Raw genomic sequence first — 25,331 nt, 5'->3', positions numbered from 1 at the left:
AATAAATCTGTGAGATAGGAATTACTTTTATCAATTTTACAAATGATGAAAATTAGGTTTAGAATTTTAAGCTTTGCCTAAGGTCACATAACTAATAAGTAACAAGTGAACCTAGCTGGTAAACTGAAATTTGATTGTAGCATAACATAGTGTAGTGGTTCAGAGTGGGAACCACAGAGCTAGTTTTGAATCCTAGCTCTGCCACTTACTAACTGTGTGACCTTGGGGGAGTTACTTAGCCTTTCTGTGCCTCAGTTCCTTCATCTGTAAATTAGAAATAATAATCACAACCTCCCAAGGTTATTGGGAGGATTAAATGAGATCACACATGTAAAGCACTTAGAACTGTGACTGGCACCCTCTAAATATAGCTATTACTGTTTAGTAGAGCCTTATATTACATACCAATAGAGTTTTCTACTTTTAAAAAGAAATTTTTATACATTATCTCATAACGTCCTTATAAGGACATTATGAACAATAATCATTACAATTAAGATAATAGAATCTCATGGAGTATAATCAATAAAAATATTGAATCACTATGTTGTACACCTGAAACTAATATAATATTCTAAATCAACTATACTTCAATTTAAAAAATATGATCTCGGGCTTCCCTGGTGGCGCAGTGGTTGAGAGTCCGCCTGCCAATGCAGGACACACGGGTTCGAGCCCTGGTCTGGGAAGATCCCACATGCCACGGAGCAGCTGGCCCCGTGAGCCACAATTACTGAGCCTGCGCGTCTGGAGCCTGTGCTCCGCAACAAGAGAGGCCGCGATAGTGAGAGGCCCGCGCACCGCGATGAGGAGTGGCCCCCACTTACCACAACTAGAGAAAGCCCTCGCACAGAAACGAAGACCCAACACAGCCATAAATACATAAATAAAAATTTTAAAAATAAATAAATAAAAAATAAAAAATATGATCTCACTTAATCCTCATAATAATCCATTTTATAGATTACAAGAATCAGGCTCAGAAAGGTTAAATGGATTGCTAAAGATCATACAGCAAGTAGTTAGGCCCTGCTGAGAAAACATAGAATGAAAGATTAACACACAGTGTCAACTCTTAAAATAAGAAGGGAGTAGAAGGAAGACAGGTAGGAAAACAACTAGCTCATTCAAGGCATAATGAAGCCATGTACTAAAAGGGGTGCAGGTTACATGCTGAGGAAAGCCAAAGGAAGAATTGATGAATTCTGTCTGGAGGTGGTATGTTTGCCTAGAATCCATCCCAGTGGCACCAAAGCAGGTCAGACACTGTTTCATGGCAATGAAACATATTGAGTCTGCTTGAAGTCAGAAAAGTTTGAGGGTGTGGGAGTAGCAGAGAAACATGGAAAGAAGTTTCCCAAAGAAAACTTTGAAAAATGCCTAAGCATTCATGACCACTCCCACACATTTTTTTGGACATGGGAGGGAAACAGTGACCTTCATTTCAAAGGACAAATGAAGTATTCAGCACCGAAGATAATGTGAACAATGTGGGAAGTGAGTTATACATGGCCTGAGGCATGTCGAAATTATGTGAAAATAAGTAACTATATATCAACAGATTGTTTCATACACCTGGGTGTGAATCTTGGGAAAACCTAGAACCACAGTTGAGCACACTTCAGACTCAAATTTTACAGCCTTAGGGCTTATTTGGTTCTGGACTCCCTCTAGTGGTTCAACCTTTGGTGCTTTAATTGGTACTCTTCAGTTCGTAGAATCATCAAATTTTGGGTCATATTAAAAACAAGCAAAAGGACCACACAACTCCTGAGTGGTTTCCCACAAGAATAAAACTATGTGATTGAATGGTATGATAATGTGGCTATTAAGGTAGTTGAAATAATTGTGTTTCAAATGGTCTGACCTAAAGGGACACAGTGGATTTCACTGGCTGACTAGAAAAGCCAGTTATAGTTCTGCTGAGAATGTGTAGATAATAGCTGAAGGTCCAGGAACAGGATTTCTGTTTGCTTTTGTTTGCAACCTAAGGTGAGAATTCAACCTTTTAGGGATAGAGAGAAGTGACTGTTTTCTGGGTATATGGGTCCTACAAGGTCAGAGGATTCTAGCTTGACCTTGTATAAAGTCAACCTTTCAGACCAACCCAAAGCAACATGTGGTTTCCTTCATATCATATCCCTAATATTGCAGCCTATACATCTGTTTTAAACCAAATTCAGAAAATTCTAAGAGTGATTTAACTTTATTTGCTTCCCTATATTGGCTTTGGTTATGCCCCTTGGCTATGTCTCCTACTTCTTGCACATGACCACATGAGGAGGCAGACTCTTGTGTTCACTCCATTAAACTTGCACTTCGTGGCCAGTTCTGCATTACAGATATACATAAATCTGCCAACTCTTTAATATGACAGCCCTTTGCATATTTAGGACAGTTATCATGTCCTATCTTCTTTCCCTTTTTTGGATCCCCAAAGCTTCTTGAGACCAGAATAAAAGAACCTCTGTGAGGTAGAGGTATCATAATTGAATAACTTAATGGGCATTTTGTTCACATCTTCAGAGGTAAAAACATTGGCTTTTTAAAAAATTTTTTATTGAACTATAGTTGATTTACAATGTTGTGTTAGTTTCAGGTGTACAGCAAAGTGAATCAGTTGTGCGTACACACGTATCCATTCTTTTTTAGATTCTTTTCCCATATAGGTTATTATAGAATATTGAGTAGAGTTCCCTGTGCTGTACAGTAGGTCCTTATTAGATATCACTTTTATATATAGTAGTGTGTATATGCTAATCACAATCTCCTGATTTATTCCCCTCCCCCCCGCCTTCACCTTTGGTAACCATAAGTTTGTTTTCTCCGACTGGGACTCTATTTCTGTTTTGTAAATAAGTTCATTTGTACCCTTTTTTTTAGATTCTACGAAAAAGAGATATCATATGATATTTATCTTTCTCTCTCTGATTTAGTATGATAATCTCTAGGTCCATCCGTGTTGCTGCAAAAAAAAATTGGCTTTTTATTTCAGAAAATACAAAGCTGTTCTTGAAAAGTCTGAGTTTAGAGTCTTTGTTCTCCAAAGAGAATAGAAGGCAATACGATTAAGAGAAAGAAGCAAACAGGATGTAATGGGTGATTTACCCATTTCAGGACCTCCTCTTAGTATGCTATTTTCTAGTTCCTTTTAAATTGTTCCAGCACAGTAGTTGGAAACATACAGCAGAGATCTGATAAGTGACTGTGGACTCCAGAAGTTAGTCATAGTGTCTGCCCTGAGGTTTGGATAGAGTGAGGCCAGGAATGGGCATTAGTCATAAGATCCCAGATCTGACAGTACTTTCCATTAAGAGATCACTATAGAGTCTGCAGCTGATTATTTGCATAAGCAGGAAGAAAAAGCACTCAAACACCAGTGACTTAAGCATTCCATCTGCAATCTCAATTTTGTAATCACATAAATTTGGGTTTCAGTGGAAGTGGGAAAAACAGAGGTAGAAAGATGTGAGTAGGATAAAAAAACAAGGCATATTATCTTGACTTTGAATATCTGTAGCTCTTTTTTTTTTTTTTTTGCGGGCCTCTCACTGTTGTGGCCTCTCCCGTTGCATAGCACAGGCTCCGGGGCACGAACCCGCGTCCCCTACATCAGCAGGCGGACTCTCAACCACTGCGCCACCAGGGAAGCCCTGTAGCTCTTTTTGATGAGCAGCATTTAAAAGGATAGGAGGAAAGAGTAATTCCCGGTGGGGAGGGGAGAGGAGAGGTGGAAAGAGAATATTAGTTGGAGGTCTTAATAATGTAGACAGGCATTGCCTCTAATACAGGACTTAGTACTGTTGTGCCCCAGATAGACAATAAGGACTTAATCACATGAACAGAAGAGGTTATGATTAAGTTGTTGTCAAAGAACATTCAAAGGAGAAGTCAGGAATATGAACAGAATGTACTGGTGTGCCACAACTACGTCAGATGGCCTGGTTTTCCCCCTTTCCCTTCTTCAAGGGATTTAAAATGTTACACTGTGATTCTCTTTTGCTCGGCTGGTGCTTTTGTATACGAAGGACATGCATGCACTTTACAAACAGGTTGGAACCCAGGTTATCGAAGGTGCCAAGGCTGTATTTCTCATCCACTCCAAGTCACCTAAGACATTACCACCAGAGCACTCCAAAATACTGTGCCCCTGAGGACTGTCGAGGTCTTTTCACAAAATAGCACAGTCTATAGGCTGATACTCCAAAAGCGCAGATGGTGATGCTCGAGTCCGGGAGCCAGGGAAAGAGAATGCTATGTGGCAACTCCCCAAACCACCAAGGTACATGCTTAATGACCTAGTAAAGGTAGCTTACGCTGCCTCTCAGACACCCGTGACGAAGGCCTTGTTCGTAAAGCTATGGAAAGGACGACTAGATTTCATCAAACCCAGCACCACAGCAAACTAGCCCCGAGGGTCCGAGCGTTGTTTAACTTCGTCTAACTTTCCGATTGGTTCTTTCTGCCTCATGTAAGGGAACGGCAACAGATCCCTGGCGCATGCGCATCACGTGCTTCCGGCAGAGGCGCTCTGTGTACCGGTCTTTCTGGCCCGGGTGGAATACCTACCCCACTTTCCTGGGCCTTGCGTCTTCCGTGAGTAATGGCTCCGGACTCAGGTCCCTTTCCAGAAGGGCCGTTCTTAAAGCTGCTACCTGTAGACGCTAGGGACCGGGGCACCCAGCGCTGTCGCCTGGGCCCGGCGGCCCTCCGCGCCTTAGGCGCGCACCTGGGCTCGGCGGTGGAGATCTCGCTGCCTGACGGCGGCTCCTGCCTCTGCACCGCCTGGCCGCGGCGGGATGGAGCGGACGGCTTTGTGCAACTGGATCCGCAGTGCGCGAGCCCGGGGGCGGCAGTGGGGGCGCCGGGGTCCCGGGGGAGTCTGAACCTGAGCCGACTCCGGTTAGTGCCCTGCCCGCCCCTTCGGCTCCTCGCCGTGTGGCCGGTGTTGCGGGAGCTGGCGGGCGTGTCTGGTGCCCCAAATCCAGCCGCGGTGCTGGAGGCGGCGCAGGAGCTGCTGAGGAACCGTCCGGTCTCTCTGGGCCACGTGGTGGCCGCTCCTCCGGGCGCTCCCGGCCCGGTGGCCGCCCTGCACATCGTCAGCGGGGCACCCAACCCGAATCCGGCCGGGCTGGTCACCCCTCGCACCCACATCAGTCTGAGCGGGCTACCTCCGTCGGAAGAAGAGCCGCAGCCCGAGGTGCCCCTTGGGGGCCTTTCCGAGGCGGCCGACTCGCTGCGGGAGCTCCTCCACCTGCCGCTCAGCTACCCCCGCGCCTTGGCCTCGCTGGGGCTAGAAGTGCCACGCGGGGTGCTCCTGGCCGGCCCCCCCGGAGTGGGCAAGACCCAGCTAGTTCGGGCCGTGGCCCGAAAGGCGGGCGCGGAGCTGCTGGCCGTGAGTGCCCCCATGCTGCAGGGCTCCCGGCCCGGGGAGACCGAGGAGAACGTGCGGCGGGTCTTCCAGCGCGCCCGGGAGCTGGCCAGCCGCAGGCCCACCCTTCTCTTCCTGGACGAGGTGGACGCCCTGTGTCCCCGGCGGGGCGGCCCACACCAAGCCCCCGAGAGCCGCGTGGTGGCCCAGGTGTTGACGCTGCTAGACGGCATCAGTGGGGGCCGGGAGGTGGTGGTTGTGGGATCCACCAACCGGCCGGACGCGCTAGACCCTGCGCTGCGCAGACCTGGGAGATTCGACCGAGAGGTAAATAGGCTCAGCCAGCTAGCTCATTGCCCCTGGAACCCCGGCCTCTTCTGGCCCTGGTTGGCTGCCCCGAGGCGTTTGCCACTTAGGTTTGGAAGTCAGTGAAGCTGGAGTGGGGCTCTGTAAAGCAGAGAAGAACCCATTCTCTGGTCCACAAATGATCTGCGAGCCAGGACCCTTTCCCCCTCCAGAGTCAAATTGTTCTGAGAAGCAAGGGGGCCGTTAGGGATGAGTTGTGCAGGTCCTGAGAATGAGGAGTACTATAATCAGTAGTGTTAGTTTTTAAGGGAACTAGGACTGCTACAAGCATATTAAACTCTTACGGATCTGGAAGGAGAATTTAAAGTAGGATAGCCTCGAGAAACAAATGTATTGAAATAAGGGGGAAGGCAGGGAAGGACTAAATCAGAGCAGACATTTAACTCTTCTAGATTTATTCATTCCTTGTTCGAACGCCAGCCTCCTATCCCACAATTGCTCCCTGAGTTGCCAGAAAGGTTGAATATTCAAAGCTGTCCTATTTTATAAACTTCAGTCCTAAATTGATTCTTGATTTCTACTAAATAGTTTGAATAGTGATTATTTAAATGATGTTTGAACTTTGTGGTAGGTTTCTAAAGAGACAGGTGATAATTGCCCACTTTAGCATAATCTGTTTAGAACGTGAGTGGATTTCTTCCTCACACCATGTAGTACCTGTCTCCCGAATAAGCTCCATAAGAGCAGGGACATAGACTATCTAGTTTACTGGCTCCTAGAACGTGGTAGGTTCTCAAAAATAACAAAAACGTATTAAATGACATATGTAATTTTTAACTGTGCAGCTTTCTAGCCAGTGTTACTCCTCTGGAAGATAAGGATTTTCATGTATTCAGAATGTAAGGTATGCTTAAGAGTACACAGTAATAGTTCCAGATTTGTTCGCTAAATTATTATACATGTTTGTGAGGATTAAAAACATAATATTTTAAGCTGTAAACTTTTTCTTTCCTTGCTTTGCACATAGATTGTCATTGGAACTCCCACACTTAGACAAAGAAAGGCGATTCTACAAGTGATTACCTCAAAGATGCCCATCTCCAGTCAAGTCGATTTGAGCCTCCTTGCAGAAATGACAGTTGGCTATGTTGGTGCAGACCTGACCGCACTCTGTAGGGAGGCTGCCATGCACGCTCTGCTTCATAGTGAGAAGGTAAGAAGGATTGATTTATGACCTTCTATGTGAACCCTTTTATTAACGTAACAAGTTAATTTAGAGATTAAAAAAAGTGGTAAGTACATTTTCTTCAAACTTTTGATACCTTCGACAGCTGTTTCTTACATTTTTTTAAAAAAATTATTTATTTATTTATTTTTGGCTGCGTTGGGTCTTTGTTGCTGCGCGCGAGCTTTCTCTAGTTGCGGTGAGCAGGGGCTACTCTTCGTTGCGGCGCGTGGAGTTCTCACTGTGGTGGCTTCTCTTGTTGCAGAGCATGGGCTCCAGGCGTGCATGCTTCAGTAGTTGTGGCACATGGGCTCAGTAGTTGTGGCTCACAGGCTCAGTAGTTGTGGCATGCAGACTCAGTAGTTGTGGCTCACGGGTTCTAGAGCTCAGGCTCAGTAGTTGTGGTGCACGGTCTTAGTTGCTCCGCAGCATGTGGGATCTTCCCAGACCAGGGCTCGAACCCGTGTCCCCTGCATTGGCAGGCACATTCTTAACCACTGCACCACCAGGGAAGTCCTCTTACATATACTTTGACATCTGAACTGCATAGAAATAGTATATGACTGAAAGTAGGGACAGAGAGCTGAGTTCTTTAGGTTTGCCCAGAGCGTTTTCCCCCACTCCCATAGTAACTCTTTAGTGCTGAAGTCCAGAGCAGTCAGGAAAAAGACAGTGTGGCCCCAGAAGAAGTAAACCTATTTCTTTTTAATTTTTGTTTTATTTTGAATCTATTTCAGACTTAGAGAAAAGTTGCAAAAATAGTACAAAGAATTTTTGTATATCCTTCACACAGATTCATCAAATGTAACATTTTACCACTTTTGCTTTATCATACTCTCTTCATGTGTATGAATGTTTATGTGTGTGTGTATATATATATACTCATACTCTCAAATGCAGCCATGATGCCCCTTTAGCATTGAAAATTTAAGTGTATATTTCCTAAAAACAAGGACTTTAAAACCACAGTACGATTATCAAGATGAGGAAATTAACACTGACATGATACTTCTACCTAATCTATATAGACCTTAACCAAGTCTCACCATTTGTCCCACTAATTTCCTTTGTAGCAAAAATTTTAAAAGGAAAAAAGAAAAAAATATTTTTAATCCAGGATTACACATTGCACTTAGCTGTCATGGCTGCTTAATCTTTAACCTAGAAACATTCTTCAGTCTTTTTTTTACGACTTTAATTTTTTAAAAGTACAGTTCAGTTATTCTGTAGAATATTCCTAAGTTTGGGTTTGACTGATGTTTTCTCATGATTTGATTCAGGTTTTGCATTTTTGGCAGAAATAACACAGAAATGATACTGTGTTTTTCTCATTGCATCTATTAGGTAGCAAATGATATATCTTTGTCCTATTACTGGTGAAATTAACTTTGATTTCTTGGATAAGGTGGTATCTCTGAGATTTCTCCATTGTCAAGATACTATTTTTCCCTTTGTTGTTAATAAGCATCTTGAAGGGAAAATAAGCTTTTCTAACTCAGGAGACGATTAGGTGCTGGGAATTTTATTTAAATTCATCTTTGACATTCAAATCCTTAATTCATGTCTGCTTTTCTTAAAAATAGTTAGGATATTATCTTAAATATAGTAGTTTTCAACACTATAGATTGGAAAATCTGTTCACTTTTGTGTAATGTCAACCTGAATCCCTAAACCCCTTCAGAAAAAAATTATTTTCAGCATGCTGAGGATTCTGTTGTAATGTTAAAATTGTTCTTTGACCTTATAATTTTTTAAAACCTAATTCTGAGTTTGTTTAAGCTATAAAAGGATGATTTATCATCCTAAAATTTGAAAACCTTTTTACCTAGGTCATTTATAACCTTCCTCATTTTCTTTTCCTTTATTTTTACTCTTACACCAAAGGTGGGGAAGGAGTTACATGAACTTGTAAGTCCTCATCTTTTCAGTTTAGAACCAAAACTGCTTGAAGATTTAATGACAAGTCCCATGTGTGAAGATTTGAGGATATATGCCTCTTGAGGGGAGGACAAGAATACCACGGTATGGGAAAGGAGGTTTACATTTAGAATTCCCTCTGCTTTGAAGTTCCAGGTTTGACCTTAAGCACGTTGGCTTAGGTGGACCATCCAGCTGCAGCCGTCCTAGGGTGGAGCCCACTGCTACTTCAGGAGGGGCCTGCCCAGGCATAGTTACCCCAGGTGATGGCTCAGTTCATAAACAACCAGGGGAAGTGGAAGAAAGAAAGGCAAAAAGGAAGAAGGGACAGAGGCTTCTGGGAAGGTACTGGCTCCATCTTTTTCTTCTTTCCCTCCCCAGGCAGCTGAGGGGCTGCTGCTGCCTCTATCTGTGCCAGGGCAGACAAGAGCACATCACAGTTTGTTCATCTTTTTGTCAAGTATGCCTATTAAAGGGTTAGAAAGACAGTTTAACACACACACATATACACATAGAGGGGAAAGGGTTTTTATCTGCCTGAAAGGATTATGAAAATCAAGTGAATAGTGTACACACAAGTAATCTGCAAGTGTAAATGGGATTTTCAAATGTTAGTTGGTGTTACCTAAAAATTAATTAGTATTCAGTTACCCAATATCTAATACTGCTAGCTAGTTAAAAAAAAAAAAAGCACTATTTCAAAAAACTATTTAATAGCGTTATTTGTGAGAAATTAAACAAGATAAAAATTATAAGAAAGTAAAAATTGTCTGAAATCTCACCTCCCAGAGATTATAATTATTGACATTTTTAAGGAACACTTCAGAAAAGCTCCACGTATACATATTCACTTTTTTAATCTTTCATAAATGGGATAAAATAGCTTGTTATTGAAAATGGGAATTTTGGGATAACTGAATGTTCAGAATTTGATGTAAGAGGGCAAATACCTAAATATAATACAGATATTACAAATAGAAACATAAGTTTTTAATAGCCAGAAAGGAAATGATTTACTGATTTGACCATTTTAGAATGGCAAAACAATACTATTAAAAAAAAAAAGAAAGATGACAAGTTCAAAAGCAAAACAAACAAACAAACAATACTATAAGCAAAGGCAAGACATGAGACAGACTGGGAAAAATACTTTCAGCCCATGACAAAAGCCCAATTTCCTTGGTGTAGAAAAAACTCTCACAAAGCAATGAGAAAAGACCAACAATCCAAGAGAAAATGGGTAGTAAGATATGAACTGGTAGTTGACAGTAAAAGGATTACAGATGGCTTATACACATGAAAAATCCTCAACTTTCTTTAAAAATTAGTCTTTTGATTCTTTTTCTTTTTTAAAAACGTATTATTTTGAAATAATTAAAACTTCAGGGAGAGTTCTGAGATAGAGAACTCCTGCTAAATCCTTTATCCAAATTCACCAGTTTTTAACATTTTGCCAAATTAGCTTTATCATTCTCTCTTTTCTCTTCTTCTCTCTGTACAGTTGACCTTTGAACAACACAGGTTTGAACTGCACCAGTCCACTTATACATAGATATTTTTCAATAGTAAATACTATAAGTACTGCATGGTCTGGGGTTGGTTGAATCCACACAGATGTGGGGAACGGCAGATATGGGGGGCCACCTCTACTTAAACGAGGATTAACTCCCATGTTGTTCAAGGGTCAACTGCCTAGGTATACACATTGTTTTTTTCTGAATCATTTGAGAAGGGGTTGCATGCATCTTAACCCATTACCCCTTAATATTTTAATGTCCATTTCCTATGAAAAAGTATGTATAATCTCATTATATTCTGGAAATTTAATATTGATCAAAATGTTGTCAGATTTGCAGTTCCTATTCTAATTTTGCTAACTGTATCAATTTTTGTAGCATTCTTTTCCTCCAGTACAGGATCTAGTCCAGGATAATGTATTGTGTTTAGTTTTTTGTTTCTTTTTATCTTGAACGCTTCCTTAGCCCTTTTTTGGTGTGTGTGCAACATTTGACATTGACATTTTTCAAGGATGCAGGTCAGTGATTTTATAGAACTTCTGTCAGTTTGGGCTTGTCTGTTTCTTCATAGTCAGATTCAGGTTATGCATGCCCATTGGGGATACTACATAAGTGATAGTGTGTCCTTCTTATGTCACATGTGAAGGCACGATACGTCCACCTGCCCCTCATTGGTGGTGTCCCTAATAGTGACTGATGTGATGAATCAGTCAAGGTTTTGTCCAGTTTATCTACTGTATAGCTGCTATTTTTCCCTTTGCAACTAATAAGAAATCTGTGAGGAAACGCTCTGAGACAATGCATCAAACTTTCCCTCCCCTAGATTAGCATCCATTGATTCTTGCCCTAAACAGCCTTTACTGCGATGGTTGCAAAACTGATTTTCTGATTCCATTATTTCCTCTACCTCACTCTTGATTAAAGAAATTTAATTAACACAATAGTGAGCACCACTTCCTCTGTCACACTGGCAGAAATGTAGCAGAAATGTAAGGTTTGGTAATGTCCATTGTTGGAGAGGTGTGGGGAGAACAGCTTCATATATTGGTGCAGCTTTGAGGACAGTTTAGTAGTAGCTGTGAAAATTGTAAGTGTACATACTCTTAAGCACAATAATTCTACTTTGAGGAAATTATTATATAAAATACTTGAGCATGTGCACAAGGACTTTCAGTTGCTGCTTTGTTTTTAATAACAAAAGACTGGAAACAACCTACGTTCAACAGAAGGATGTTGTTAAAATACTCATACAATATGCAGTTGTCAAAAAGAATGAGGTAGAGCTGTATTAGTTGACATGAAAAGATTTCTAAGATAAATTTCTAAGAAGAAGTACAAGTTAATATGTATGGTATGGTCACATTTGTGTATCTTTTTGAAAGCATATACATATGTCATAAAACATACTGGAAGAATACACAGGAGACTGTTGACATTCTCTGGGGATGAATACTGGAGGAGTTGAGGGGGAGACATTTAATTTTTTTATACCATGTGTTACAAATTTCTTTATAGTGATAACAAAATAGATGTATAAATTCAGAAGAGGATTTAAAATTAAAAAGTAATTGTGTTTGTGTACCACAAAAAAGGCCCACCTGATTTTTGGTTTGATTTTGCTTTTTGGGGTGGATTTCTTCAGAACCAGGACAATCCAATGATTGATGAAACAGACTTCCTTGAAGCTTTTAAAAAGATCCAGCCCTCATCATTTCGAAGTGTCATTGGACTGATGGACATCAAGCCTGTTGGCTGGGAGCAGATTGGTGGCCTTGAAGATGTAAAACTGAAGTTAAAACAGGTGAGATAGAGAATCTGCTTAAGCCAGTAAAATATGACAGCCTTAGCGTAATGCTTTATGGTGAAAACAAGCTGCACTGAAACTTCTTGCCGTCATCACTAATGTGATCCTAACGTCTAGATCTAATGGTCGATTTTCAGTCCTTATTTAGCTGGACTCTATAGGCATCAAATATTATTTTTCTTTTTTTTTTTTCTTTTTTTTTTTTGCGGTACACGGGCCTCTCACTGTTGTGGCCTCTCCCGTTGCGGAGCACAGGCTCCGGATGCGCAGGCTCAGCGGCCATGGCTCATGGACCCAGCCGCTCCACGGCATGTGGGATCTTCCTGGACCGGGGCACAAACCCGTGTCCCCTGCATCGGCAGGCGGACTCTCAACCACTGTGCCACCAGGGAAGCCCTTATTTTTCATACTTTCCTGCCTCACCCTCTTTTTGTTTGCTTTTTGCTCTAAAGAGTTTATAATTTAGACCGGGGTCAGTAAACTCTTTTCTGTAGAGGGCCAGAGAATAAATATTTTAGGCTTTGTGGTCTCTGTTGTAACCACTCAACCCTGCCATTGTAGCAAGAAAACAGTCGTAGACAGTATGTAATGAGTATCTGTGTTCTGATGGAACTTTATTTATGGACACTGAAGTCATATAATTTTCACGTCACAAAATAGTATTCTTTTGAATTTCTTTTTATTTTATTTATTTATTTTTGGCTGTGCTGTGTTGGGTCTTTGTTTCTGTGCGTGGGCTTTCTCTAGTTGCGGTGAGCGGGGGCCACTCTTCATTGCGGTGCGCGGGCCTCTCACTGTCGCCGCCTCTCTTGTTGCGGAGCGCAAGCTCCAGACGCCCAGGCTCAGTAGTAGTGGCTTGCGGGCTCTAGAGTGCAGGCTGAGTAGTTGTGGTGCACGGGCCTAGTTGCTCTGCAGCATGTGGGATCTTCCCTGACCAGGGATCGAACCTGTGTCCCCTGCATTGGCAGGCAGACTCCTATCCGCTATGCCACCAGGGAAGTCCCCCGCGAAGTCCCCCTAATTTTTTACATGCTTTGTCTCATTTAATCTTCACAAAATACATGCGGGAGATGAGTAACACCTTTCTGTTAGAAACACTGTTTCTTTAGCTCTGAATATTAAGCTTTCCTGCCTTTCTGAGCACTCCCCTCCCCTACCTTAAATGTTAGTTCTCCAAGTGCCTGAGAGTTTTCTTTTTGCATTTTCTGAGTGAGCCTTTGATCTCCTCAGTGTCCCAGGTCTCAGCTGTCCCCTGAAAACTGCTAACTCAGAAATCTTTATATCCAGTGCAGATAGTTCTTTTGATCATTAGAACTCCTTAAATGCCTGCCTACTGGATAACTTCCAGGGATCTCAAACTCAGCATGTCCAAAGTTCAGCTAATCAGTTCCACCTCTACACCTGGATTCCCTCCCTCAGTGAATGCAGCCAGTCACCCCATCCCCTCAGTCAGAAACCTGTCTTCTAAATGCATGGAGTCATGTCATACATCACGTAACTTCCCCTCTGGATTTCCCCTGCGTAAAATACAGTGACATTTTATGTTTCATATACGTCCCTCCCACACCACCTCCGCTGCCTGTGACACATCAAGCCTTATTATTTTTGTAGTCTGAATCCTTGCCAGAGACTGCTAAGTGGTCTCCCTCCCTCTAGTTTCATTTCCTTCTATCCGTTCTCTATACTGCTTCCTCATTGTTGACTAAAACTGTCAAGGCCCAATGTGATCTGACTCCTACTTCCACTTCAGCTCTATCATGTCTTGCCTCCCTCATCCTCCCCTCTGTTCCTGCTTACTGTTGGGAGATGAATTGGATGCTTTCATGTGTCTCTGTATATATTGTTCCTTGTCTGTGGAATGCCCTTCTCTGGTCTGCTTGTTAGTTTACAAGCCTGTCTCCCCAACTAAAATAGGAGTTTCTAGGTTCAGGTGTCTTGTCTGTCCTTTTCTGTAGAGGCAAAATATCAGTAGTTAAGAGCTTGTGCTCTTGATCTACACTGTCTGGGGTTAGTCTTAGTTCTGCCTCACTAGCAATAAGATAGATCTGGGCGGGTTACTTCACTTTTTAAGCTCCAGTTTCTGCATCTGTGAAGTTATGATGATAACAAAACCATCTACCTCAGAGGTAGTGAGGATTTACTTCCTATTAGGAGTGCCTACTTTGTGAAGGTGTCATTCTAGGTGATGGGGATTTAGAGGTGAACTTCACTTACATTCTAGCAGGAGCAGAATGACTAACTCAACATGGAAAAATAGTAGTTTCAGATAGCAAATGAATAAGTGCTCCAAAAGTAGAAGATGGGTAGTAGCATAGACTGCCTGGGAGGAGGAGGATCTGCTTAACTACAGTGGTTAGGGAAGACCTCTCCAAGGAAATGACATATGAGTGGAGACATGTATGATGAGGGATAGCACACAAAGATCTTGAGGGATCTCTCAGGCAGAGAGACTAGCAGGTAAAGGCCGTGAGATGGGAACAAACTGGAGTGTTTGGGCGATGGGTTATGTGAGGCCTTGTAAGCAGTGGTAAGTTAGGAGTTTGGATTTGGATTTTATTCTAATTCTGATGAGAAGTCATTGAAAGATTTTAAGCAGGAAGTGATGTGACCTCACTTAGGTCATACGATCACTGGCTGCTGTGTGGAGATCGGAACACATTTCCAGCTCATAGCAGGTACCTGAGGGTTGTTGAACGCATGAATTCACTGAATTTTTTGATGTTCATCATTATACTAAAACAACTCTCTCTTTTTGTGTACTTTTAGAGCATTGAATGGCCTCTGAAATTCCCTCGGGAATTTGTTAGGATGGGCCTGACAGAACCAAAGGGAGTTCTCCTGTATGGTCCCCCTGGGTGTGCTAAAACCACCCTGGTGAGGGCCCTGGCCACGAGCTGTCATTGCTCTTTTGTTTCAGTGAGCGGAGCTGATCTCTTTTCACCTTTTGTTGGAGATTCAGAAAAAATCTTGTCTCAGGTTTGTTTTTTTATTTTCCCTCATGCAGTTAAGTTTACTTTTGAATTTTTGTTTCATGCCTTAAGGATAGACCTTATTTTTTTTAAATATAACTGGCTTTTTTTCCTATTAGGAAAGTTATACCTGATTGTGTATAGAAAATTTAGAAAATATAGAAAAGTGTAAATAAGAAATCCTCCATAATTCCTCCACCTACCGTTAACATTTTGGTGAATTTCCTTTGTTTTTCTGTTTCCTTGGGCAGGGAATGGGTGGATGTAACATAGATCTGTGATTTTTAACTTAATATTATCACTTTTAAAATTCAATAATATTAAATATTCTTTGAAAATATTATTTTAACCCTTATATAATACTGTTATTCCTTATTTATTCATTCCCTAGTTCTTAGACATTTAGAATCTTTCTCTTCTTTTTATATTTAAAAAATCATAAATACAGAGTAATGCAGAAAACATACATTCATATGAATAAGGCATGATGTATAGCTTTTAAATATTTCCATTTTTTGAACAAAAGGTATTTCGACAAGCAAGAGCAAATACTCCAGCAATTGTGTTTTTGGATGAAATTGATTCAATCTTGGGCTCTCGGTCAATCAGCAGAACAGGATGTAATGTTCAAGAGCGTGTTCTTTCTGTTCTCCTAAATGAATTAGATGGTGTTGGATTGAAGACTATAGAGAGAAGAGGAAGTAAATCAGATCAACATGGTAAATACAAGGAGCTGGAAAAAAACGAAGAGGTATTTATTAGCCAGAATACACCAAAAATCCAGGCCAGCATTAAGTAGATTGCATCTGCACTAGCTTTTCCTATGCTGGATTCATCTCATAGAATTATATAATTTCAGTGTGACTCTCAGGACTTTTACAGAGCTGGTAAAATAGTGATTTACCTGGGAAAGGTGAGGCAAATTTTATAATAAAGTATCTTAGATATATATGAATGTGAATTTTTTCCTAAGATTAGAAACATAACTACATATTGCTAGTGGAGAAGGGAGTTTCTTCTTATTTTTATACCCTGAAAAACTAGTGTTCATCCCTTTCTAAAATTGTTTATGTGAAATGAAACATAACCCATGTTTAGGTTACTGATCATTGGAAATAATGATCAGTAATTGAAAATTTTCAGTTTTCTTGAGGAATGGGTTTCCTTGATTATAACAAAGTTAAAGTGACCTTGGAAATCCTCTTCCTCTCTTCTGAGCCTTCTCCAGATAGAGTTTGGTATCCTTAAGTAATTCCTGACAGAGAATTTTTTTTCTTTTATTTTTTTCTTGTTCTTACTTGTTTCCCATTTTTTAAATTGTTCCATGGAAAGAGAGTCTTACAGCTCCTTAGGAACGTGTGCCACTAGAATTTGACGGGACCCATCAGGTTTTCTAATCAGATCTCCTCATCATGCAGGATTTCCTTCTATAGCCTCTGACAGGTGTTTACCCAGCCTCTGCTAAAATACTTGCAGATATAGGGAACTCATTGCTTTGAGAGATCACATCACTGGAGAACTGCTCTGATAATTAAGTTCAACAATTTTGAATGCTTAGCATGTGTAAGGCCTTGTTCTGGTTGCTCTTAGATATTTCTTATCTTCAGGATTTATATAAATGCAGCTTATGTTAATTGTCATATTTCTGCCTGTGGAAAGAAAACAAAGGGGTAAAATAAATCTCCCTCTTCAAGAACATGAGAGCCAAGACTTTTCATAACTATACATGTGTTAGTCAGATGCTTCTGTCTTTTCAAGTCGTCCATTTAAGTTGTAATCATTCACTGGGGCTCAGGTGCATTTAGGTCAACAGATAGATGTTCTCTGCTGTGGTGTAAAGCTTTTCATCAGTTCTCACACTGAGAGATGCCCCATCAGGATTGATCACTCCCTTCACTGTGTACACAGAGTAGCTCTTCGATAATTTGTTTCTGGGGTACCTTGATATTGAGAAGGTGGTCTGGAAAGGAAATGTAAGCATTCTAGTCCCAAGAAAAAAATATCCCCCTATTTAGAAACAAATGGACCTTCTGATTTGTAATTTAAAAAAAATACATTTAATAATTAACAACTTATTGACATTACTTTGTGTTGTATGTTTTCCCTCAGCTAGAGTTTCAGGAAGTTTTTCATAGCAATGTCATGATTGTTGCAGCAACAAATAGACCTGATGTGTTAGATGATGCCTTGTTACGGCCTGGAAGATTAGACAAGATTATTTATATTCCACCTCCAGATGAAAAGGTAATCATTGTGCACATTTACTCTGTGTGAGCATTTCTAACAACACATCAGTGTCTGAGCTCTAAGAAGACGGCAGAATTGAATCCCTTACTGGGTGTAGGTGTACATGGTATGTGTCCTATATTGGATTCCGCGTTTTTCCTTATCTGGGCCTGTCATAAATCATCATTTTCATCTGCTTTTGCTGGGTACTCTGGCCCTGTTTTCAGAGAAACATAAGCCTAAAAGCAAGGTAGTAATTTCCTTTTTGTGGAAGACTCAAAATACTGAGCTTATTGAGTCTACTCAACATTATTTTGCAACTAGAATGGAGGAATGCTAAAGTGTTAAAAGGGTTTCGGAGGTTATCTGGGTCAGCATTCTTATTTTTCAGTGGAGAAATCTGAGGTTGCAGAGATTATACATAATGTATCCACAGCCAAAGAATCAGTAAATCCATTGCCCTTCACATCCAGAGCCACTGGCAGTGAGTGGTGAAAGACACAGAAAATGAATTGTTTTCCTTCCTTAGGCTTTTATCAGATTTTGAAGGGATGGAAAAGAATTATATCTATTTTATTTTTAAATTGTGTCTGATAATTTATGTATTTGCTCTTGAACCATGTCTGATGGGACTGTTCGTACCCAAAAGAGAGATTCATCAAGTTTCTTAAAGATTATATCTATGGTTGGCTATTTTTTAAATTAATTATAAAAATATTAAAATGTATCATGATGTCACATTTACGTTCTTCTTGAGAAGAAGTGATTCTTTCTTATTGTTTGTTTCTGAAATATATATACTTTCTCTGTAATATGATAGAAAACTCTAACTTGAAATGTTTTAATACAGCATTGTGTCAGACATAAATGTTGTAAGGTTATAAACATATTATTTTTTATTTTGTTCCAGGGCAGGCTTTCTATTCTGAAAGTCTGTACAAAAAACATGCCAATGGCGCCTGATATTTCCTTAGAAAACGTAGCAGCGGATACCTGTTTTTTCTCTGGAGCTGATCTTGGAAACCTCTGCAAAGAAGTAAGTTAATTAGTGAAGAAAACCTATAGTTCAAAACATTTCTTCATTTATTCAGAACTTATTCACTTGGCAGTATTTACTGAAAGGGAGGCACCATGTGAGGTGAAAAAGACCACTGTGGTCCCTTACCTTCTCTTCAGAGCTTACAGGTTGATGGGGCAGTGGGGGAGGTGCAGAGAGGTAATACTGAATTAAAACATGTAGTGAGTCAGGGAAGTTCAGGGTGCTGTGGGAGTACCTAGGAAGGACACCAGTCCAGACCTGGGGGCATCAGAGAAGGCTATCTGAGAGAGGATGTGTGTACATTGAAACTGGAAGGATGATTAGGGAGTTAGCTAGGCTGAGGGAGAGAAGCGGAGTGTTTGAGGCAGAAGGAACAAAATGTGCAGCAACTGGAGGTGAGAGATGACATTATTGAAGAGGTGGAATGGACAGTGGCCAGATCACACAGGTTCTTGTAAGTCACTTTAAGGCATTTAGACTTTATGTTGGCTGCCAAAAAAGGCAGCCACTGTGGGTTTTTCCTTTCTATAAACTTGTGTTAAATATAACATTCAGAAAAATGCACAGATCAGAAGGATGTAGTGCACTGAATTAACATAAAGTGAACACACTTGTATAACCACCTCTCCAGAAGCTTCCCGTGGGCCTTCCCACTCTATCCCAAAAGAGAACCACTCTCCTGACTTCCAGCACTGGGGAGATTAGTTTTGCCTGCTTTTGCACTTTATATAGATGGAACCATATGGTATGCTTTACTGTCTGCTTCTTTAACTCAAGATTATGTCTTGTCAAGTTCATCCGTTGTTTTGTGTGTAGCAGTAGTTCATTTCTGTTGCTTATAATATTCTAATATATGAATGTGCTGCATTTATATACGCATTTTATCTTTGAACATTTGTGTTACAACTTTTTTGCTATTATGAATTATGCTGCTATGAACAATCTTGTACGTGTCTATTGGTATACGTATGTGTGTATGTCTATTTCGTATACAAAGAGAATTGGTGGGTCATCGAGTATGTGTTGATCTGTTCCTTTATGATCAGTGCTGTTTCCTGTTTAAAAACTCCTACTCTGAGGCCAGGAATATAGTCTCTCATCTTTTTTTAACTTAATTTTTTTTTATTGGCGTATAGTTGATTTAAAAAATTTTTATTTTATACCGGAGTATAGTTGATGTCATCTTTAAAATATATGCACTCACAATGTCTGTATTATTCTGCAGTCTGCTTTCCCCCCCAGCCCCCCACCCATTTAAGGCTAGAATTTAATGTAGAAGAAAAGATGGTCTACTGAGAGGACTTTTAATCACTTTAACTTTTTAGCTTAATGTTTCTAGCATCATGAATATTGAAATTCTGTGAAGTGAGACTGAGATTTTTGTGTTCACATTTTAGAGTATTACCATATATTATAAAATAGCAATGAAGCATATTTATTATTTCCTATTGTTTGTCTCTTACAGGCCGCCTTGCTGGCTCTGCAAGAAAATGGACTGGAAGCGACCACAGTGAAACAAGAGCACTTTCTAGAATCACTTAAGACTGTAAAACCATCCTTAAGTCACAAGGATTTGACTTTATATAAAAACTTATTTCAGAAACAAGGATTTTCTAACTTAGAAGATATTTAAAAATTATTTTACATACCTGCTTAAGGATTAACTGAAATGTGAACGTGCACTATAATTTGCAACTTCACACTTTGTGTGTGTTATTTCCTATAAATAAAAAAACTTGTGCCTAATAAGCTAAGATTTCATACTTACAGAAAAGTTAAAAGAATAACACAAAGAACTCTTATATACTCTTAACCCAGATTCTCCAATTTTTAACATTTTCCTACATTTGTCTCCTTTCTCTCTCTCCCTCTCCCTCCTCCCCACCACAGTATTTTTCTGAACTATTTAAAAGTAGATTTTACACATCATGCCCCTTTATCCCTTTAATACTTCAATGTACATTTCTTATAAATGAGCTTATTTTCTTATATGACCACAGTGCAGTTATCAAATTCAAGAAATTTAACATTGATACAACATTTTAATCTACTGACGATGAATTTCATCCGTTGTTCCAATAGTAATTGTTTTCCCATTACAAGATCTAGTCTAGGATCATACACTGCACTTAGTTGTCATGTCTCTTTAGCCTCTTTGCCTTTTTTTAATCTGAAACAGTTCCTCAGTCTTTCTTGACCTTGACACTTTTGAAGAGTACAGACGAAGTATTTTATAGAACAGTTGGTTCCTAATTTGTGTTTGTCTGATGTGCATCATGATAGGTTCAGGTTATGCATCACCAGTGGAGCATATGTATGTGCTGTCATGTCCTCAGATCACAGCTGGAGGCACGTGACATCTGCACATTATTGGTGATGTTAATTTTGATCACTTGCTTATGATCTTGTCCATCTTCTCCACTGTATAGCTACTAGTTTTCCTTTTGTAATTGTGCGTATTTTTTAAGGAGATAGGTTATATGTGTTTTTATTTTCCTTTATTAAAAAAGTAATAATGCTAGAAAATATAGATAAACATGAAGAAAACATGTGGGTATTTAACTTTCCAGTCCCTTACACATGTATAGATAAGTTTTTAAAACCAAAAGCATGGTACTGTGTAGCTCTTGTTTTTCTCACCTAACAATATCTGGTAAGCATCTTACTGAGACTTTCTTCACTCACAAGGTGCCATACAGGGTGCAGGAGTGTAAGTGAAGGAGACAGACATGGCACTGCTAGGGCAGCTGGGAGCGGGGACCTCCAACAAATCATGCAGTGTGAATTAAACACAGGAGACGAGCTTCAAAAGAAGTATAGGTACAGTCAGAGCGTGGTGCGTGAACTATATGAAGTCATAAATGTTAAGCAGTTGGAAAGTTTTCTGTTTCTGACGGGAGCCAGTACTATTATTAAGCAAAACCTCACTATTGGGGAACAATTAAGGAAAAGGCCTGTCTTATTTATAGGTATAAAATATAATTCAGTTAACATTATTCTAACAACCTGACTCTTGCTTTTGAGTAGTAGGGAAAATACCTAGAAACTTTATTAGAATTCTGAATATTTTCATTCATGTTCTGTCCGTTACTGATTTTACAGGAAAAGGCAGCCATTAGGCCTTTGCCATCCCTAGGCCTGAACCCCTTAACTCAGATTCTAGCTGTATGCCCCTTGTTTTTTCCTAGAGAAAGTTTCTAGTGGTCAGCCTAGAAATTTAGTACCCACACTTTGGTTAGAGGCTGAGTTTTTATTTGAAAATGTCTTTTTAAACTGTAACTTTGCAAGAGAACTTTGGAAGCCTCCTGAGGACAAAAACCATGTTTCTTCTCTCATTGAAATAAATCAATAAATGATGAAGTCAGATCAAGGATTTCTTTGACTCAACTTCAGTGTGATTAGAGGATGGCTCTGGGAAATTTCCAAAAGCTGTGTTTGTAATCGGTGAGAAAACACTTCAGCTTCTAAGTATTATACCTGGGAAGTGTGAAAAGCTTTACATTAAGCTTAAACTCCTTTCTGAGCCACATTACAGCATTAAACAATGTATCAATAGTACACTCCCAGACCATCTGAAATTTAGCAAATCCATATTTGCTAAACCTGGTAACTAGGCAGCCACTGAAGGATGGGCAGAAACAATTCCAACAAAAAATATTTAATGAAAGGCTATTCTATTTTTCTTATAAAGCCTGAGCTGGGCTGATGAAAATCTAAGTTTAAATTCCTAGCGTGGGAACCAAGTAGCTGTGGTTCCATGCTCCTGCAAGCCCGGGTTGCAGCAGCTAGAGAAGGTTCTAGAAGCTTCTGGCAATTGGGGTGGGGAGGGGAAGCTCCCCCAAGGGATTTTGGGCTTTGGAGCAGCCACAGAGGGTAATGCTGGTGAGTATCCTGAGTGGGTTCCTTTGGGGTGCTGCCAAGATTTGAAGGGTGAGAACTGTGCCTGCTAGTTAGTCATTCTGGTAAAGACTAAACACAAGCTCAGTAAACCTGGGCATTAACCAAAAGAGGGAAAGTATGGCTTTCAGGGTCTAGTTCTCATTGTGAGCTTTAAAACAGCCAGTCTGAAATTTCCTGATCAACAGTAGCGAGGTAATCTGCATGATAAAGACCCCTCCGGTTCCTTCCCGCCCCTCCCACCCCATCCTGGCCCCCAAAAGAAGGCAGTCTGGCTTGAAACAAGCATTTTCTTTTGCTACTACTTCTCGCCCCACCCTCCTGCCTTTATAAAAGCCTTCTGTTTGTACTACCCCTTGGAGCACCCTTCTAGTTCATGAACCATTGATTGAAGCCAATTAGATCTTCAAATTGACTCAGATGAATTCTGTTTTTTAACACTATACAATTTATAAATTTTTAAAACATTTTATTCTGAACATTTTCACACACAACAATATAACAAACTCCCACATATCTGTCACCTAGATTGAATAATTAGTATTTTGCTAAATTTGCTTCGTTTTCTAACAAGTATTTTCAGGTAAATCCCAAACATCATGATATTTCTTAATTATTTCCATATACATTTCTTTAAAAATGTGTTTTTTAAAAAAACAAACATAACCATAATACCATTATCACCTGAAAAAATCAACAGTACTCCCTTTAATATCATTTCATATCTGGTCTGTATTTAAGTTTCTCTAGTTGCCCCCAAAATGTCTTTACAGTTGGTTTGTCTATTTCTGTGTTCAAATAAGTATCCTCACCTTTGGTAAGATTTCTCAGAGCCCATTAGAATTAATCATCGGTCTTTGGCACCAGATCATGAGAGAGCGTGTTAGAGTTACTTACAGGCACTAAACTGTAAGAAACGTGAAATAAGGGACTTGTGTTTTATTCTTTTAAATTTACCGTGCCCCATTCCGAGAATAATGCCTAGGCTATTACAAAACTGCATTTTGAAAAGAAAGGACATTGGCAAAGCAGGGCTCTAAGTTTAAGGTCATTACTAGGCATGGGCTACACTCCCCCCCACCCCGGGGCGTGCCACGTGGCTTGCAGGATCTTACTTGCCCCACCAGGGATGGAACCCGGGCCCCCAGCAGTGGAATCACGGAGCCCTAACTACTGGACTGCCAGTGAATTCCCAAGGGCTACACATTTTAATTTTAATTTGTGGGCCATGATATATTCCTATAAGATTTCCTTTTTCTCCTGCTTCTATCCTAGAAAAAAATTTATCTTTAATTAACAAATTGAAGCTTTTCTTAGAACTTACTGACAAAAGAAGCTTTAGAGATTCTACAGAAGGAGCATGAAAAGGCTTCTTTGATTCTATTCAATACAAACCACGGAAAATGTTGAATTTTCTCTGAAGTAATCAACAAACGTCTCCAGCTACAGCTCGAGTTACACAGTAAGAACCCTTGTCAGTAACTGGGTGAGAAGTTATATTTATGATCTGCCTTATATAAAACAAATCTTTGCAAATAATAATTACTATTTACTGAATGCCTACTACAGGCAAGGCAGACTGCTACAAGCTTTGCATACATTCTAACATTTTTTCCAACTCCCTGCCGAGCCAGGTTTGTCCCCATTTTACATATATATAAACTGAGAGTCGTGAAGGTTAAGTAGTTTCCTCGAAGTCAGTCAGCTAATAAAGTATGGCAGGGGTGGGCTCTGAACTCAGGTCAGTTTGAATGCAAAGCCCATGACTAGAAATAAAATGGGGCTGAAACAGAGCTGGGTCTGGCCATTCCGAAAACATTAAGATGTTTTCATTTTTATGCTAACTCATAGCTTGAACTTCAAACAGTTTTAAAATAATTGTTTTAAAATAACTATTTTTAGATAACTGAACTTGCACTCTTGACTTAATCACAATTGCTAAGAGCAGGGTGCAGAAAGAACAGTGCTGCCTGATTGCCAGACAGACCGGGCTTCTGATTACATCTCCGCCGCTTACTGGCTATGTGCCTAGAGCATCTCTGAGCCTAAATAACATACCTTGCAAAAATGTCGACAAGATTCCAGTACAGTGCCTGGCACACAGATACTGATTTAATTATTATTCCCGTGGTTCTGCAGCCGCCTTCATGCTCCGTTAAAGGCTAGGCTGCTAGCTTAGGGGTGAGTTCCTGCAGGGTCGTCTCAGAGATCTCCTGGAAACCTCTCCAGTTGATTCTTTTTGTTTCTTCTTCCTCATCTCCTGATTTTTTTTTTTTTAATGGAAAAAGTCAGGACAACAAGGAATTATTCTGAAAGGATATTTACAACTTAAATTAATCAGGACAACAAGGAATTATTCTGAAAGGATATTTACAACTTAAATTATCTCCATAAGTGCGCCACATCACATTTTTGGAGCTTTTAATGTGACATGGATTAATTCTAGTTTACCTGCCTGCACCAAGGAGCCTCCCATGGGACCCCCGGATCTGCGGCTCCTTTTCCGGACCTCCTTTTAGACGGGCTGTTTTTCACCTGTTCTTGGCCATCCAAGCGCCCCTTGTTCTCAGTTCCACCCCCTTGCAGAGGCGCCAACGCCCAGCCTGGGCTCGCTCCGAGCGGCGGGTAAGAACCGCGGCAGGCGGCAGGGAGCGCTAGCGTCCGGCGGCGCGGCGTTTGAAGGCCCGGCGTCCCGCAGGGGGCGCCCGGTTGCCGGGCGCCGGGCAAGGAAAGCGAGTCAAGCCCCGCACGCCCCCTGCGCGGTCCGCGTGACCAGAACGCACCGGCCGGCCTTCCGGAGAGGGTGGGGTTGGTATATAATGCGCGGAGGTCGAGGTCGGCGTTCGGTTCTGGTCGTTAGCATCGTCCGCTCGCGGTGCCGCGTCAGGTCTCCCAGGTGAGCTGCCCTCGGGCGGAGGCTCTGGTGAGCCGCCTCGAGGCTGGCTTTGGGATACGTTGGACGGTTTGGAGCCCACCAGGCTGAGTCCTAGTAGCTGAGTTTTGATCAATATCTTGGATTTTTTTTTTCTTCTAGATTTGGCATTCTACACTGAAGTCATC

General features: G+C 40.8%; 1 protein-coding gene across 2 annotated transcripts; it reads left to right on the top strand.

The window, feature by feature from the left end:
- Window positions 1–4,603: 4,603 nt before the first annotated feature.
- AFG2B (AFG2 AAA ATPase homolog B) lies at window positions 4,604–20,096 on the top strand (the record flags this gene model as incomplete). 2 transcript variants are annotated; one of them, XM_079700264.1, is made up of 8 exons in its annotated part: window positions 4,604–5,698; window positions 6,705–6,890; window positions 11,979–12,137; window positions 14,907–15,116; window positions 15,636–15,828; window positions 17,223–17,353; window positions 18,246–18,371; window positions 19,840–20,096. In XM_079700264.1, 8 exons carry the CDS (start codon window positions 4,604–4,606, stop codon window positions 20,005–20,007), a joined length of 2,268 nt encoding a protein of 755 aa, XP_079556390.1. In that variant the 3' UTR covers window positions 20,008–20,096. The 2 variants fall into 2 exon arrangements, with proteins under 2 accessions (XP_079556390.1, XP_079556389.1); XM_079700263.1 differs by having other exon boundaries at window positions 15,636–15,860; window positions 17,219–17,353.
- Window positions 20,097–25,331: the final 5,235 nt, after the last annotated feature.

The sequence above is a fragment of the Hyperoodon ampullatus genome, assembly GCF_949752795.1.
Source record: "Hyperoodon ampullatus genome assembly, chromosome: 3".
Taxonomy (NCBI): domain Eukaryota; kingdom Metazoa; phylum Chordata; class Mammalia; order Artiodactyla; family Ziphiidae; genus Hyperoodon; species Hyperoodon ampullatus.
The sequence above is the reverse complement of the archived record's forward strand: the minus strand, read 5'-3'. Positions and strand labels throughout refer to the sequence as shown.